The 18482-nt window shown below is 39.4% G+C and overlaps 1 protein-coding gene across 1 annotated transcript in view; it reads right to left on the minus strand.

The window, feature by feature from the left end:
- The window catches only part of LOC116262607 (very-long-chain aldehyde decarbonylase GL1-10-like), a 37336-nt gene extending 24327 nt beyond the window's left edge, over positions 1–13009 (minus strand). The window contains exons 1-3 of the mRNA XM_050080158.1: positions 12680–13009; positions 12253–12578; positions 10539–10585 (exon numbers count right to left, since the gene is read on the minus strand). Of these exons, the coding sequence (XP_049936115.1) occupies positions 10539–10585; positions 12253–12578; positions 12680–13009 (703 nt within the window). The remainder of the gene's footprint in view (positions 1–10538; positions 10586–12252; positions 12579–12679) is intronic.
- Positions 13010–18482: the final 5473 nt, after the last annotated feature.

An 18482-nucleotide genomic window follows, 5' to 3' on the forward strand; every position in this document is an offset into this window, starting at 1 on the left:
GATGGTGTGAGTATTTCTACAACAACTTAGGTTTGAGCTCAACTTGATAATGTATTTTTTGGAGCTGGACTCAACTCGGAAAGCTTGTCTGTTTGATTTTCAAACAATTAACAGAAACTTAACACCAACTTCAATATCGAAATATGTTGAAATTGTAAATCTAGCTAGGTTGTCTTGAACGTTAGAAAAATCAAACGACTCATTTTTCCAACGTTGAAGACTCTAACATTTATCTTTTTCTCCAACATTTTTTTCTCCTTTCCTTGTTTAGCACTCTCTCATTAGGAATTTTCCCATGTACCATTGCAATGGAACGTTGTACCATTCTTGTATATATTTTACCGTGTAATGAAAAGGGCAACTATTCAACTTGCCTTTCCTGCCCGTCTCTCTCTTTAGATTTGATCTGAATATGCCTTCATGGCACCACAAGAACAAATAGGGACGAGAGAGTAAGAACCAAGTTCGTCCCAAAGAGCTTTTAGTTTAGTATAATATGACGCAATGGACATAGTATCTTGTTGTAGACGGCATATGGAACTTTGGATTTGAAAAATCCGAGGAGCAAGACTTTGTGTGAAGCGCTCTTTCAAATCTTGCCAGACTTCTCTAGCATTAGTCGAGTATATGATGCTTGCTAAAATATCTTTAGTGACTGAATTCAATATCCAAGACAATACAAGATTATTGCATCTAACCCACATACGATGGTTAAGATCACTCTTGTTTGGTTCTATAACTGAACCATCTATGAAGCTGATCTTATTTTTTGCCGAGAGAGCCATTACCATGTCTCAACTTCATGTTCCATAATTTTTCCAATTAAAACTTTGAGACACCAAAGCATTTCCAGGATTATCGGAATGATGAATATAAAAGGGATCAGACAACACCTGGATATCGGCACCATTGATGTTGAGATCTACATCATCACTACACGGACAGCCATTGTTGGTCTCCATAGGTGCACGTTCTGCCATTGAATTGAATGGTCCGATACCATGTGGAATTCCTTCATGGAAAACGTGAGAAAAGAGAGAGACGGGCAGGAATGGCGAGTTGAATAGTTGCCCCTTTTCATCACTATGTAAAATATATACAAGAATGGTACAACGTCCCATTGCAACGGTACATGGGAAAATTCCTATTGAGAGTGTGATAAACAAGGAAATGAGAAAAAAACGTTGGAGAAAAAGAGAAACGTTGGAGTCATCAACGTTGGAAAAATGAGCCGTTTGATTTTTCTAACGTTCAAGACAACCTAGCTAGATTTACAATTTTAACAAAATACATCACACACAGATTGACGGACAAGGAGAGTAATTAATGTGAGAGAGGGAGGGAGAGAGTGGGCGGGGGAGAGAATAATGAATGTCATTTGTGTGAGTGAAAAAGAAATCATACCTTAAAAGAGAGAGAGCCATAAAATGAGAATTCATTACAAAATTTGGGGACAAGAAGTCCCCTAGCAACAAAACAAACCGCAATAACAAAACGAGAGTGAGAGAGAGAGAGAGAGAGTATTTAATGGTAACTGCCTCTTTGTTTTCTCTTTGCATCTTTCATACGCCAAAAAATTTAAGTGGACCCGAAGACAGTAAACTGGGTCGAGCTTTATGAAGTTAAACTTGGTGAACCCAAGCTCGACTAGTTAAACAAATGAATTTTCTTAAAACTAAAACTTGACTTGTTTGCGAAAGGAGTTGGTTCACACTTGGGCTTAAAGATTAGCTTTACTGAGTTGAACCCGAGCTATTCGATTTGGTGTTCAGCTATGAAAGTAAAGGTCACGACTCTCAACCAGGCGGTATGATGAAATGCTCATCTTGGTCACCTGAAACTATATGAAGGAAAGCATTTATGGCCTAGCAAGAAACTCTTCTGAAAACATTGAACTGGTAGAAGTGCATTTTGATAGAGAATGGAACACAATCAATTCACCATAATCCTACTTACAAATACTTTGATTATTATTATTGCATCTTATTCACCTTGCCACACAATATGTGTCATGTTCACATTTTAAACCAACCTCCCTTTAAAAAAAAACTTCCAGAACAGGTTATATGCAAACCCATAGGAGACTGAGAGTGGGCGCAAGGGCCACTATGAGGGCTCTGCCAGGCACACATGCACAAATATTTTATTATCTCATACTTATGTTTAGCATTATCTCATGCATTTGTCCGTTATCTCATTATCTAATAATTTTTTTTGTTATCTCATAAAAATTTTTGTTATCTCATAAACATTATCATACTTATGTTTGGCACTATTTCATACGTCTATCTATTCGTTATCTTATTATCTCATAAATTTTTTGTTATATCATACTTGTTTGTTATTTCATACCTATTTGTTATCTCATGCACATGCATATGAAATGTTTGGGCATGAAAGTAAATGTACATATTGGCCACCCTCGCCGTACGCTCAGTGTGTACTCCAAGGTGGTGCACGTAACTCGGTCTCAACTAACCCTAGAGTTGAATCCCCGTCTGCCTCCATCGTAGCCCACTTAATTTCCTTGTATATATGAAATAGATCCTAACATCAAACTATTTTCTGTTTCTGATCATATATTAGGACAGTTTGCCAGCCTTGTAGCTAGGCAATCCTACATAGGCTTAATGTTGGTGTAGAAGCCCTCTGAAGAAATTTGTGCAAGCATCGACTCATTTTTGAGGATCCTCTAATCTCTGGTCACCTTGATAAATTATGAAAAATCTATCCATCCTTCTTTTCCCCATGGCAAGTGTCGATGCGTTACCTTAGTTGATCGGACTGATAGTAGGCTGGTAAAAACCCATTCATCAGTTTGATTTTCGTGAGCAATTTTCTTCTTGACAACAAATGGCGGCAGACACTATTCTAAAATTAAATGAAGTAATCAAAAGTAAGTCTTGAAGCTGCCTTGAACCCTAGAGACAAGGGGAAGGGGAAGGGGGAGAAGCTAGAATTAATGCTTGGGTGCCCACTAAGTGGACCTAACATAACAAAAGTAATCAGTTTAAGGCGATGTTTAATAGTCTTGGAGCTGAGATTCGATACTGATTTAAAATCACTTTAGGTTAAATCCACAACTTAAACAAATAGTGGATTTTTCGATTGGAGATTTCAAAGATTTTAAATCGATGACTTTGTAATATTTTTCTTTTGCAAATATGGTTGACATCTTATACTAGAAAATGCTCTTACGAGGTTGAAAGCTACAAGTGCTCATAAAAGAAAGCGCTGGAAATTTTATTTTTGAAGCCCACGTTTTGCATATTAATTTTTCAAAAACTCAATTTTATATATTTTTTTTCTAATAGGAGCCACGTTCTTTTATGAAAATGCTCAAATGAAAGTCTTAAGTGTAATTCGAATGGAAACCTTAAGTGAATTTCAATTAACCTAAAAAACATGACAAAATTATCTAAAATGACAAACATGAAAATTTATGCTGCGGGTAATGTTGAAAAATAATTATGGCTAATGTTTCTGTTTCTTGAGTAAACTAAAATATTCCCATCAAACGCTTGCACGTTTACCAAGCACGAGACCATTATGAAGAAAATGCAAAAAAAATGTGATTTTTCCAATTACAAGTAAAAGGTTGGCTTGAAATTTGATTTTTTTAAAAAGTAACTATGCAACAATCTATGAATGGGAGAGGGGAGAAAGGCTGTCAAAGCGTCCAATGGTGCTGGGTTTTAAGCTTGGGCATCGGTCATGCCTGACATCCAAAACCCAGACCCAAAAACTGAGCCCAAGCTCGGCTCAGGCCCGACCCGATTAAATTAAAAAATATTTTTAACATAAAAATAATATATAAATGTAATTAATTGAAATAAAATATTATATTTACATATAAAAAATAATAAAATAAATATTAAAAAATTTTATCGGGCCCAACGGGGCCAGCCCGATAAATTATCGGGTCGGCCCAGTGCCCTTTTTTCCATGCCCGGGCCGAGGTCTGAGTTGGGCTGGGTACCAACTGCCCGGCAACGGTCCGGCCTAGTTGCCAGCCTTACTGACTTCACGAGCTCATGGTTGAGTTAGTGTGCGTGTGCGTGTGAAGTGAAGGTGGGGTGCTTGTGGTTAACGTGTTTGGCAAGTGCAGCTCACTAAGTGAGCTGACATCTATTGTGTTTATTATTAAGTGTGTTGCTTGATCAAGTTGATCACTTGAAGAATTTAGTTGATTTTGTTATCGATATTTGGATAAGGGGATTCTACCAAGCATGTTATTAGAATTATTTTGGAAACCTAGACTCTGCCACATTTTCTCTGCATAAATTAATCTGATTTGGATCTTGACAAATTAAAATTTAAGCATATTCGAAGTCCAAATTTTGCTACATTAATTTGGTATCAGAACTACATTTGGATCCAAATAATTTTCCTACGTTTCTTTTATTCAACGCTCCAACCTTGAGGCTTAATGATTGGCTTTACCATTGATCACACTCGTATTTATTGGGAAATTCCACATGCTTTTTTAAAAAACTCGGCACCGACAACTCTATCCTATCTACATTTTGAATGTAAAGTCCTCAGTTGCTTTTCTCTCTTCTCCTTCTTTTCTTACATTTTATTTTTCCTCTTCATAAGTTCATAACTGTCTTCTCCACCCTAGCTAGATTGATAAATTCCAAAGGAACGACATGAAGCACAAGAACTCACGAAACTAAAAGCAAATACAAAACGAGACAATACAACTATAAGAAGTAAAAGAATTCAACGTGCAGTTGGTTTCAAAAAATAAAATGCTTAGTTCAGATATCAAGAACAAAAAAAAGAAATAACCATCATAAAATAAAAGCTTTTCAAAGGTCTGATTCCATCTCTCATTGAATTCATAATCAACATGTGGGATTGCCTAATTATATGCATTGGCTCATGTTGGGCCCACATTAAACAAAAAGGATAAAAATTTAAAATATGCTACTTTTTTTTAGCAACATTGCCCAAAACCAGGGCATCGGGCCGGCCCGAAACCCGGGCCCTGCCCGACACCTAAAACTCAAGCCCGAGTCGAGCACAAGCCAGAGTCCAGCTCGATTAAATTTAAAAACATATATTTTAGTATAAAATAATATATAAATATAATTAATCTTAATAAAATATTATTATTATATATATAAATTTAACAAAATATATATTAAAAAAAGTATCTGGTGGAACCAAGCTCAGTCGGGTCCACCCGTGCTGGCCCGATAACTTATTGGGTCAGCCCGGTTCTTTTTTTTTTTTGGGGGCCAGTTACTGGGTACCCATCGAATACCAGGCACCCGACCTAACACCCAGCCTTAATTGCCCTTAATGGCCATTATGGACCATTGGCTGATATTTTAGAAGTGTCATATTGCCCTTATCTGGCATCGCCGAACAGCAAGGCAGCTCACATTTAAAAGATTCGAGATTAGAATGTCATAATCATTGTCATATTCTGCTCTCTTATTTATCTTGGCTGCACACGACTAGTGGGACACTGTTAACACCCCAAATTTTTTCACATCACAATTGAAGCAACGTGAAAATTTTACAAAAAAAAATTTGTGTAAAATGCAATTTCAAAGTCAGTTTCGAATCTAAAGAACAATTTAGGTTCAAATCATGAATTTATCTCATGACACAAATCCCAATGTAGGATTACGAGTCCAAGCTATGACGAAATTAGGATTTGAAATCTAAATCCAATTGCAAATGTCATTTGAGATCTAAATCCAATTGCAAATGATATTTGAAATCCAAATCCAATTGTGAAATTCAAATTTTGACTTAAATCGGAGAATTGGATCTAATTTAGTTTAAATTGCTACGTGAGACCCACGGGTGGATCCCACCTAGCCCATGTGGTCAAGAGCCCCTCAGGGGTCACGCCCTCCCCCATTTAAAAATAAATAAATATTTTTTTCTCAATTAAATGAAAAAATCATTTTCAAGGAGAAATGAATGATATCATAACTAAAAACCTATGAAAAGAGAAACATTTATGCATCTCTCTCTTCTTTAACTAAGTTCTCTTTAAAGATGAGTCAATTTTCGAAAACCAATAACTAGGCTGGTCAAACCCACTTAATTCAAGTAGGTTCGTCCCTAGTGCACCCAAATCTCGGCTAGGCTCAGTCAACATGAGCTTAGCTTGGCACAAAAGGGTAGGTCTGTCTTACAATCCAATTAATGGACGAGAATAGACTTTGACCAAATCAAGTCTACTTTGACTAAGCCCAAATTCATCAAATTACCTCAAACAAAGTCAAACTACTCGCAAATGAGCTTTGACTTTGGTCAATTGGTCGAAATTGACCAATCTAGACAATTTTAACATTTTATGATCAAATTGAGTTTACAAAGCCTAAAATTGGTTTATGAAAGGCGCATATACATTTGGATTTGTCAAATGTGTAAATTAAACATCAAATTAAAATTCATTTTTTCAAACCAAAGTTTAATTCAATTGAAATCCATCTTCAATCAAGTTTTGGACGAAAATACTCTTTTCGAACCAAATTTGATATAATTTTCAAATTTTATTCAAATTCAAATTGAATTATCATAATTTAATGGTATTTAGAGCTTAATAACTATGTTTTAACCTAACAAGCTCGATTTCAAACAAAAAATAAATAAATGGCACAAAATAAGGTAAAAACCTGTGCAAGGTCATTTTTATCCAAAATTTTGGTCAAGGTTGGTCAGCTAGGTTTGAACCAAGGTTGACTAAACCTAACCCATCTCACCTAGCTCGTGTAAATGGTATAAAAATGATTAAATGAAGCCATTAAAAACTCATTTAATCCAATTTTCATCTCCCTAAGCCTTGATTAATCTTCCAAGGCAAATTAAATGAGGTGGTTGAACTCACCTCCTCCTCTCTATAAACCTCACCTTGGCCATTAAGGGGGGACTAATTTTTGATCATTTTCACCAAGTTGCTGCAACCAAGGAGTTAGGAGGGAGAAGCCAAGGAGGAGAAAGAAGATTCGTCCAAGCCTTCTTCCCCCCTCTCTTTCATTTTCGTCTTCATTTTCTCTATTCTCTCTATTGAGTTTGGTAAGTGCTTAGGTAAACCTTTACTTAGGATTTTCGTTCTTTCCCACTGCAAATTTCAGCAAGCAAGCTATTTTTATTCTAGCTTGCTAAGCTCAAATCCAAGCTTGGATTCTTGCTTAAGATTGCTTCATTTAGAAAACAAGTGAAGAAAGAGATCAAGTATCAAGACCAACCGCAAGGTATGTGATTTTAACTCATTTCTCATATACCTTAGCTTCCTGTTGGTTTATTTTAATTTCAGCAATTCATGAGGGGTTTATTTTTATTTATTTAATAGCTGGAAATGATATCCAGGTAGGAAAAACCTACGATTAAATGTACATGTTAATGCATAATGCATACATACATTGGTTTTTCATAAAGATGAACTCATGTATCAAATTTGAAGAGCCCTAAGGCCACGTCCCTTTCAAAACAACCAGCTTAAAACCATTTTGAACTCCCCACCATGAGAGAATCCCACGGTGAGAAAGTGATTTTGCTGCAATATATATGGGATGAAAAAACCTATTAAGGATGGATGCATTCTCATGAATGTAATTCACCTTTACATGGCGAAACTAAGGGTGGACTAGCTTGAGCATTCATTTATCTCTTTCTATTTAAAGTTATTTTGTATCATGCTCTTTCTTTTAATTGATCAAGGATAGTAGGGAGATTTGAAACAAGTTTTCAATCTTTCTACGTAAAAGAACCCAGTCATGAATCATCATGAGTCATACGGTCCCTTGATAAAATTTCATTTTGAAGAGTAAGATACGTATATATATATATTGTTATATATATACACGTACAATCTCTTATTAAAAATCAATTTTTCCTTTTAAAATCATGTTAAAACATGTTTCCAAACTGGTTTTTAAGAAAATGGATCATTTTGTTGATTTTCATAGTACAAAGCTATGAAATTAATTTTCATTTCATTTTAAAATTTGCTTAATTTCAGCAATCCATACTATGTAAGTTGCTGAAATCAGACCATAATATATTTGAAATGTCAATTTTCAGCTACAAAGTAGCTATGTTTTGAAGAACAATAAAAATGTTCTAGCCCTACCTAATCAGCTCTCTAAAAGCCTTTTAAAAATTTCTGATTTCATTCACCAATTTTCAAACTTACATGTGATTTTTCGAGTCTCAAAAATGATGTAAGATTATACTTCAAAAACCCTAATCTTTGTATCCCTTAAAGAACAAGACGAAAAATGTTTTAATAGTCCAAGAAATGAATGGATCTTCTAGGACAAGAATCTGAAATTTTGTTTGATTTTGGGGAGAAAGAAAAGTTCTTATAACTTCATGACATGAATGAGAACATATGGCACATGATTTTTGCCAACTTGGATGTTTAATTCACATAGAGTAAAACTGAATTTCATCATTTTCTAAGAGTCAAACACTCTTAGAATCAATATTGTAATCTATTTAAATCAGAATAAAATCTTATTTTTATGACAATTTTGAAGAAAAAGGATGATATCCACATTTTCTGTATTTTAAAGTTTGATTTCATCCTCTTTTGTCTAATTCTTAATTGTTTTGAGCTTCTCATCCATGACTCAAATTTGTGGATTGCATCTCTAATTCATGTGCTTAATAATATGATGAACACATTTAAATAAAGTCCCACATTTTAATCAAAATCAATCTTCATGCATAGATTGTATGATGTGTGATCGCAAATGAATGAACCTTGAGAGATTATGAGAGAGTGAAAAATGTATGTTTCATATGAATGAACCTTGAGAGATTATGAGAAAGAGAAGAATGAATGTTTCGTATAGTTTCCCTTCTCCTTTCATACATTCACTTTCACTTAAAATCAATTGCACCACATGCACGTTCTCAAGAAATTAAGTGATTCAAATTTGAGTTGCAAAAAGTGATCAAGTCATATTGCAACAAGAATTTGTAAACTTCACTTAATTTCAAAAGAAAACACAAGTAATGCATTCACAGTCTTGGTATGTGTAGAAAACAATATGTTTTCTAACAATTTGAAACCTATGTTCTATCAGAAGAAGAACTTAAAATCAATTTTATTTGCTAAGGAAACTTAGATATTTTCCCAAAAGTTGATCATAAGATAATCATTATTTCAACTCAGGAATCATATTGAATTCACAACAAAGAACTATATCTCAAATCTTCAAAATCCTCAAGAATTGCGGATTTCAAATCAAATGACACTAAAACAAAGTTTTTTAAAATCAACTTGAAAACTCTCCAAAGGAAACTTAGCTATTTTCCCAAAAGTTGATCATAAGATAATCATTATTTCAACTCATGAATCATATTGAATTCACAACAAAGAACTCAATCTCAAATCTTCAAAATCCTCAAGAATTGCGGATTTCAAATCAAATGACACTAAAACAAAGTTTTTTAAAATCAACTTGAAAACTCTCCAATCTTCAAATTCATTTTCAAAACAAGTTCAAGTCACTTATTCAAAATGAATTTTGGTTCTTGAATCAAAAATCTCAATGCACAAGCATATAGGATGTGCATCAATAACTCGTACATGATCCAAATGATCCTTAGTCTTTAGTTCAATTACCCCTGTTAAAGGCGGCAGGAACAGTTGGACCTCGTACCGATGGGTGGATCCCTTTCTCTTCAAATTTTTCCTCAAAACCTCAATTTTAAAAGAATTTTGCTGATTCGCATTTCAACCCCCTTCGAGAAAGGGATGGTGTGCGAATAGACACCTGAGTCGAAGGATGTAGCATCAACCACACAAATTCAAAAGCAAGCCAGAACTTTCAAGGTATAAGTGTATGACCTTAAAGGTTTTACACACATTAAAAAGAAAGTGGCGAATGGATGGAGGCTCGCGCCCTCTAATATCAACGACATATATTGACAACAATGCCTAACACAACTTAAGTAGAAAGCTGGACTTGTTAAAGAGTGCACCATAATATATAGGGACCCCAATTCCAGCATCAGATGCCCAAGTTACGTTATTCGATACATAATTACTTCAATAGTTCAGCTCATTAGTCACGGGAAAGAGTAGTCCTATATGACACATGCATGGCAAATATTTCAGCGTCTTCACCGTTTCTAGATGATTTTCACTGAGATTTCAGGTCCTCGGACGACTTGTGAAGAACTTCTGCATTTCCTGCTGCAGCCGATCTGGCCTTTCTGATCATCTGCAGAAGCAGTTCACTGTCAAAGATAAACAACCAAGTGCAAAAGAAACTAAAAAATGGAAGTACAACCTTATAAGCAGAACTATTCAGAGGCCTCAGCTTGGCTAAGGATGCTTTCTGATACCGATAACCCTGAAAAAGATTAATACGAAAAGCATATGAGAATATTTTGATTTCTCTAGACATGTTAAAGAGAATTGAAAGATTCCATGCACAGTGAAAAGAGAGTGATGACCTTATCAGTTCCATAAATGTAGTCACAGTATGTGAAAACAGAAGCAAAATTGCTTTGGCTCTTTCCCACAAAGTGATGGTAATCGTGGTATTCTGCACCTCCATAGAATGGAATCAATTTGGTGGGACTCCCGGGGAAATCATATCTGGGTAGAACATGGAAGGACAGATGTCATAAACTTATCAGAGCCAGTGAAGGAGAATCACTGCCTTACATTTATAAGGTTCAAAATGCTCTTTGATCAAGCACCATATATCAAATGTAGATCATAACTGGTGATCAAGCACAATACCGATTAATATACACATACTGTTAAGTATATATCCGTTCTTGTCACCTTATTTTTCAAGTTTTCAATTTTAACAAAAAAAATATTTTAATTTGATTTACAAAATGAAAAAAATTTAAAAAGAAAAAAGTAAACCCGGGCAAGCCCTATGTCTTGCATGAAAGGGCATAAATATGATGCGTATCAGCAGATTCACTCTGATTTGAGTGCTCTATTGACAACTCCGGTTTTAGTAATTATTAAACATACATGACCGCTAGTAGCTTAAAGACTTTCAGTAACTGGTAAGCCTGTATCTTACTCATAATTCTAAGGAAATGACATATTTGTTATTTTTTATAATAAAAAGAATTCGTTAATATGTTTAACGAATTTTGTTTAAATGGTTGGATGTAGAAACCCAACGTTTTCTCTTTAGTCATGTCGTTCATTCTTCAAAAGCAAACTTTTTATTTTTCCACCTCTGTTTTCTTTCTCACTGGCTTACTTTTTTTCTATCAAAAATTTGCATAGTTCTTGAATCTATAATCTTATGTATACCTTTCCATTTTTATGTTTGTTTTAACTCTTAAAACATGTTGTCCTTATTTCTACATATTGTACCATAGTAATAAGGAAACATGTCCTGTCAAAGACTTTCTTGTGTTTCTTTAATTGTTCAGTTCTTGAAAGTTCCACGAAGAAAAATACAAACCAAATTGTTAGTTTCTTGTATAGTACTCCTACAAAGAATATTTAATAGTACACATGGCATTTATACCCATGGTTTATCTCGCCAAAAGTGGAATTCAGAACTACTCTGTACTCAACTAAAACAAAATTGAGAAAAACATAGGGAAACATTATTTCACTTCTTATTATTAGTCGAGGTTGTGATAACGATAACAAATGTAGTTACTTTTAAATAGAGTTCTTTGGTAGATATCTGTTTCATTCAATGGGTTTTAGTTGTCGGGTGTACCACTCCTCAGATCTTGACATAGTTGGAGAGGGGGCTTCGGCCTGATTGGTAGATGTAAGTTGTAATGAGGGAGTAGACTTGGAGTTTTAGTTGTCCCACTCCTCACTCAGGTCTTGAAGCAATTGAAGAGGGGCTTCGGCCTGATTTGGTAGATGTAAGTTAGATTGTAATGAGAATGAAGAACTGGAGTTTTTAAACATTGGAAAAGGATTAATTGGATGCATCGGTTGATACAGGTCACTTTTTTATTTATGCTTGTATATTTTCTAGTCTTAAGTTGTTAAGTAATGTGGGAATTTTACATATTTTCAAGATAAATATAATAATATATTTCTTGGGCAGTTCACAATCGACTCACTTAACAACAGCCTGACAGCCAAAGCGTAAAACAGTCGACGACGAAGGGGTTTAATTCCTCTTAACACAGAAGCTTTCATGGCTACCCTTACCTAGAGGTACGCGATCATAAGGCAAACATTCAGGAAGAAAGAAAGAAAGAAAGAGAAAAGGTGAAGGGCTAAGACACAGTAAAGCAAATCGAGGGAAGAGAAAGTAGTAGTACCCACTGTGCGTCTCGATGGCTTCCATCTGGCGCAGAGCGATCCAGGCGCACAAAGTGAGGACATGGCAGGGGACGATGACCGGACCGGCGATCGTCGGCAACCCCAGCACCAGAACCTCCGCCCAGTGGGCGTAACTCGCGGAGAAGCCTAAGGGGGCGGTGAACTCGTGGTGGACGCGGTGGATCTTGTCGTAGGCCCACGGCCAGTAGTGCATCCACCTGTGAATCCAGTAGTTCCCGTAGTCTTCCACCAGGAAGTAAACCACAAGCTGTGCGCCAGTTTCCCAAAGCGACGGCAATGGCAGGCCCGTTCGAATCCCCGACCACTACATGAAACAGTAGGAATTCACTACAGCTGCAGAGAAAGTTAAAAGAAGACGACATGGCCGGTAGCAGCAGTAGCAGTGGCAGTGGCAGCTCTCCTTACCTTCAACAAGGGGTAGGACGTCAACTGCAGGGGAGCGACGACGAGAAGGAGGACAGCCACCACGTCCCTGTAACATTGCACCACGCTGGAGAAGGGCACCCTCACATTGGGCTGTATCTTGAACCTGCACAGAACGCTTACCCCCATCGCCTCCATGAGGACCAGAGGGAGAGGGCCGAGGGAGAAGAGGCAGAGCAACAGGAAGAAGGAGTGGGTGTAAATCTGGAAGTCGGGCATGGTGGCGGAGTATCTGAACCAGAGGGTCTCGGCCGGAGTGAGGGGCCTCCCCAGACTCGCCGCTACTTCCTCCAAGTTCCGGAACGGCAGCATCTTCGGCCTTCAGTAAGGAAATGTAACTGAGATCTAGAAGGAAGCGAGGCCCCTCATATGCACCAGAACCGTAGATGGAGGACGTACGTAGAACTGTCGTCCGCAAGAAAAGAAAAGATGACAAGTTGACAACTAGTCAAAGGGCTTAAGTAGTAGAGATCCAGTTTATGAGTGGACTCGTTCAAATAATCGAGTTGAGTTCGAGTTGAACACGTAACTGTTGAGTCGAGCTCAAACCTTAATCGAATTTGTCAAGCCTTAATCTAGTCGATATATTCAAACGAGTTTACGAGTTTATCGAACCTTAATTGAGTTGAATTCGACCTCAACACATAACGATGAATATCAATTCTATTCAAACAAATTTATCGAGCTTTAATATAGTGGAGTTCAAGCTCAACACTTAATGATGAATATCAATTCTATTCAAACGAATTTGCCGAGCCTCAATCAAAACGAGCTCGAGTTCAACACGTAACTGCCAAGTCGAACTCGAGCTATTTTCGTTGAGCAATTCTTAAGCTTGAGTTTTCATTAGTCGAATCGAGCTCGAGCTGACCGAACTCGGGCTCGACTCGGCTCGTGTTCACCCCTTGAGCCAGCGTTAGGTGTCCCCAATTGGTCATGTTCCCGTTCCTAGGGGGAGGGGCACTGGACTGAAAGACAAGCAAAGGATCAGGAGGGATGTGAATGAATTCAACCCAACTGTTTCAAAAAAAATTGACAAAATAAAAATGTCATCCAGTAGAATTCATATATATATTTAGATTCCAATTCAGATTTAAGATTTAGTTCATATATAGTTGTAAACAAACATCTTATATTCAATATTAATATAGCATATAGGTGTATAGTTTGCCATCCATCCTTTGCATATTTTTAGTTTTACAAGCGTATAGGTCGCGGTCAATTATTTTATATATATATATATATAACATACAATAGTAGCCATGATATATAGCCCATGGGGATTTATATTTCATATTTTAAAATTATTTTAAAAGAGGATAATTGATTTTAAAGTGAAAACTGTGCCAATATGGGATTTATGTATCTTAATGAGCAAATTAATACATCGCCGGTATTGATATTAATTCAACTGAATTTAGTTAGTAAATTATCGTCAATTGGTCATTGGAGACAGGAAGAGAGAGAGAGAGAGAGAGAGCCGATAAAATGGGAATTCATAGCAAAATTTGGGGACAAGAAGTTCCCTAAATACAAGAACAAACCGCAAAAACAAAAATAAAAGACGAATATACAAGACAATCACACAGTAAAATGAAAATAAGAAGAGGTGGAGAGAGAGTGGATGGATGGCGCAGCACACCGTAACCGAAAAGCAAAATGGATATCTCCCTGCACCAGACGAGCCACAACATCTGGCAATGAGAAGGTGCTCCTGAAGACCATGTTGTTGCACTCTTCCCAATGCACCACCAAGAGAAAATGAGCCACAGCCTCCAGACTTGCCCCCAAGAAGCAGACAGGTGGGGGGAAGGTGAGAAGAGAAAAAGAAGGAGAATGGAGGGTGGGTCTGGGAGGCTGCCAACAAGGGAAGGCCATGTAGAGACAAGAACACTCAAGAAGAAAGGAGAAGTAGTAAAAAGGTGGACCCGAGACTCAGCCGCGGCTAGACAAAGGGGACACTGGTTAGCTAAACTGATGACAAGGCGCCGTAAGTGGTCAAAAGTGTTGACGTGGCCAGCAAGAATAAGTCAGACAAAAGCAATGGCACGAGGAGAAGGGTCTGGAGACCAAAGGGACCGGAGAGGGAGCAACGCAACAGAAGAACCAAAGGAGGCCAGGTAACAAGAAGAAAAAGTGAATCTCAGGAAATGTGAAAGAGGCCAAGATGGGGGTGCAAAAGAAGGGATGTCAGCAAGCCGGAGGAAAAGGGGAATGGCAAAAAGTAGGTGGCACCAAAAGTGGGAGGGAGATGTGTGAGAGATGGAACTATTCCAAACACTAGAGGAAAGCAGGTTAAATTTGAAACAAATGAATAGGGTGATAAGAGCATGCTTAGTTGCCAGACGCCACCACCAAGAACACAAGAAGGATTCACATGCCCGACTAAGGTTGGTAACCCTAGCACCCCCAAGCAGACGCGAAAGGACAACCATATCACAACGTGCAAGGCAATCTGAAGGTCAATCACCATTCTAGATAAATTTATGAATAATCCTATCAAACCTTCTCAGAACAGCCACAAGAGGTCGAAAGACCGCCAGAACATAAAGGGGGACCGACGAAAGATAATGCTTAGCAAGAGTAATACGACCAGGGAGAGAAAACAGTTTACCATGCCAACACTGAAGGCGATTCACAAGCTTCTGCTCCACTCCATTTTAAAAGGAGAGAGTAGGAGGCGCTAGCGTAATATGAAGACCTAAGTAGTCCATGGGCAGGCCACAAACCTTACACCCAAAACAAGCTTCCGCAAGGAGCTCCGTAGTTGGGTCCGCGTGAATGAGAGGAATGTGGCATTTAGAGGAATTAATAGAAAGACCCGAAATGAGCTCAAAGACCCAAATAATGAGCCAAGTTGTCACAATCTGTTGCCTAGAAGCGTTGCCAAACAAGAGGAAGTCGTCAACATACTGAAGGGTAGAGAAGGCCTGTAAATGGGGGAGTGAATGTGGCGTGAGGAAGCCAACGACCGTAGCGTGATGAAATAACGTAGAAAAGCACTCGGCAACTAAGTTGAAAAGCAAAGGCGATAACGGGCAACCCTGACGGAGGCCGCGATCGAGACAGAAGAAATCTCTACACATCCCATTGAAGGTGACTGCAAGCTGGGCCCCAGTGACAAGCGAAATGATCCACTGCCGAAACGATGGACCAAAAGCAAGGCGGGTGAGTAGGTCAGAATGGAACCCCAACTAACTGAATCAAAGGTCTTAGAGATGTCTAACTTAAGGATGAAGGAAGGAAGACGTAGACAGTATAAAGAGTGAACAACCTCATTGGCCAGGACAACCGCTTCCTGCAAACGCCGACCCTTGATGAATGCAACTTGTAATGGGTTAATGATAGAAGGCATAACAAGCACAAGTCGTAAGGAAAGCAATTTAGCAATAATCTTGTAAGGTGTGCCTAAGATGGAGATCGGGCAATAGTGGTTGACGTCCATAGGGTTAGGACGCTTAGGCACCAAGATGCAGGTGACTCAATTAAATTCCTTAAGGAAGATGGAGTTGGAGGCAAATTCATCACAAAACGCAAACACATTAGCGCTACAAGCCTCCCAAAAGGTGCGGAAAAATTCTACGGGAAAACCATCAATGTCGGGCGTCTTACCAGAACCAAGGGCCCAAACAGCATTCTTGATTTCTTGGTGCAGGAAGGGCCGCTCAAGAGAGATCGCACACGAGACGAAGAGGGAGGAGAAGGGAAAGTCTGGCAGCGGGGCACGAAAGCGAAGAGGCTTAGAATAGAAATCACAAAAATGGACGGTCAAAGACGGAAGAATGTCATCACCAAGAAAAACCCTGTGACCAATAACCATGGACTGGAGCAACGCTTGACGGCGTCTCTGAGATGCGGCCAAGTGAAAAAATCTAGAATTTTAGTCTCCATACGAAAGCCAACCCAGCCTAGACCGCTGCTGCCAGTGGATGGACTCCCTAATCCGCCACTCCTAAGGCAAACACTGGAGACAAAGGAGGCGGGAAGACTGATCCACAGAAATAGTGTCAGAAGACTGGAGGGACAGGATCTCCTCATTCCAACCGACCACCTCAGAAAACTTGCCGCTTCAGAAAATGTGCTTACAGGCAAAAATCTCCCTCCTGATGGAGTGCAACTTCCGTTAGAGCCATAAAGTAGCCCACCCACCATTTAGGGATGACATCCACAAAGGACTCATCTCGGAACCATCAAAGCTCAAAACGGAACCTAGCATGCCCAGAACTAGCCCTACCCCGAAGAAGGGAAAGGAGCAGCAGACCATGATCAGACAAGTGTCTCGGCCCAAGAACTAAGGAGGACGAAGGAAAAGCAGAGAACAGCTCAGGCGAGAGGAAGACCCGGTCCAACCTACGGAGAATCGGAGGATTCTTATTGTTGGACCAAGTAAACTAGTCATTACTTAGAGGCACGTCAAAAACACCGAATTTATCAAGGAACAAACGAAAAGCCAACATAAATGGACCAGAAGAGACAGGGGATGAAGAGTCGTCAGGACTAAGCAAACAATTAAAGTCTCCTGTCAAAAGCCAAGGCGAGGAAATAAGCTGACGAGCATGATGTAGCCCATTCCACAATTGGTCACGCAAGGCCCCAATGCATGGGCCATAGACGGCAGTAACTAAGACTGGGTCAGAGACCATTGAGAATGACCGAGATAGAATAATAACCAACATGCACCACATCCCTCGTAAGAGGAGGAGACCAGGCCAGCAAGATGTCCCCAGCGGCACCATTAACAAGGAGAAACCCAAAAGACGGTTGACGCAACAAAGTACGAACACAGGCGTGAGAAATCACAGACAATTTGGTCTAACCACGATAAGCAAGGAAGGTCCATGCTAACGCACCGAAGAAGAGAGATATCTATGCTTATAACGGGCTCCCAAGCCCCGCACGTTCCAACATGCAACCCTCATGGAGAAACCATGTGAGGGGGCGTACGCCTGGCCACTCTAACAGTACCGGGAGGGAGGATGGAGGCCACAGAAGGCCCGATCCTACGCTATTCCCGCTGCAACCTAGTAAGGTTGGAGTGGAAAGTCGGCGCAACAGCGGCAACAAATGAAGAACGCAGAAAATCAAGTTGTTCTTGAGGAAGCGTGACCTTAAGATAGGCAAGCGCATCTGGAATGGAGATGCCTAACTCAGTGTCTAACAATGGAGAAAAAGGTGGCAACCTATCGAGCAAGAGAGGACAAACAGAAGGTCCGGTGGTGGGACCAGGCAACCGAGCAAGAGACGGCGGGGAGGACGGGGGGTTAGCGGTGGACGCAGGATCAAAACACAAGGTGGGGAAAAAAGTGTCAACACAAGGGAGGTGGGGGAGGGCAGGGCTAACTGGGGGAAGGGGCAAGCAGGTGGGGTTGCGAGAACAACAGCGGCCGAGTGCTGGTAGCAATACACGCAGGGAAGGCAAGCTGACGACAATCCAACTGTCAATGGAAATAGTAGAAAACCAGAGCAGGTGGGCAAAGGAGGCGGTCATAGATGGCAGGGGGCAAAGGGGGGACGGTAACATGGGTAAGGAGAAAGGAAGAGGCAGCAGATGGAGATTGGCTAACTGTGCAAGACGAATCGACAGAGGTCAAAGCAACGGAGGCCACAGTCGAGAAAGAGCAAGCAACAATAGTTACCTCAAGGGGGCAACCCCCTGCTGACGGGCTGGCAACCAACTGTGACGGAGCAAAGGACCGGATGACGCCACGATCAGACGAAGCAGCAAGCAGCACCTCGGGGGAGCATGGTGGAGATCAGGCAGGGCACCACCGAGTAGGCAAGGCCG

Source organism: Nymphaea colorata, chromosome 10, assembly GCF_008831285.2.
Source record: "Nymphaea colorata isolate Beijing-Zhang1983 chromosome 10, ASM883128v2, whole genome shotgun sequence".
Taxonomy (NCBI): Eukaryota; Viridiplantae; Streptophyta; class Magnoliopsida; order Nymphaeales; family Nymphaeaceae; genus Nymphaea; species Nymphaea colorata.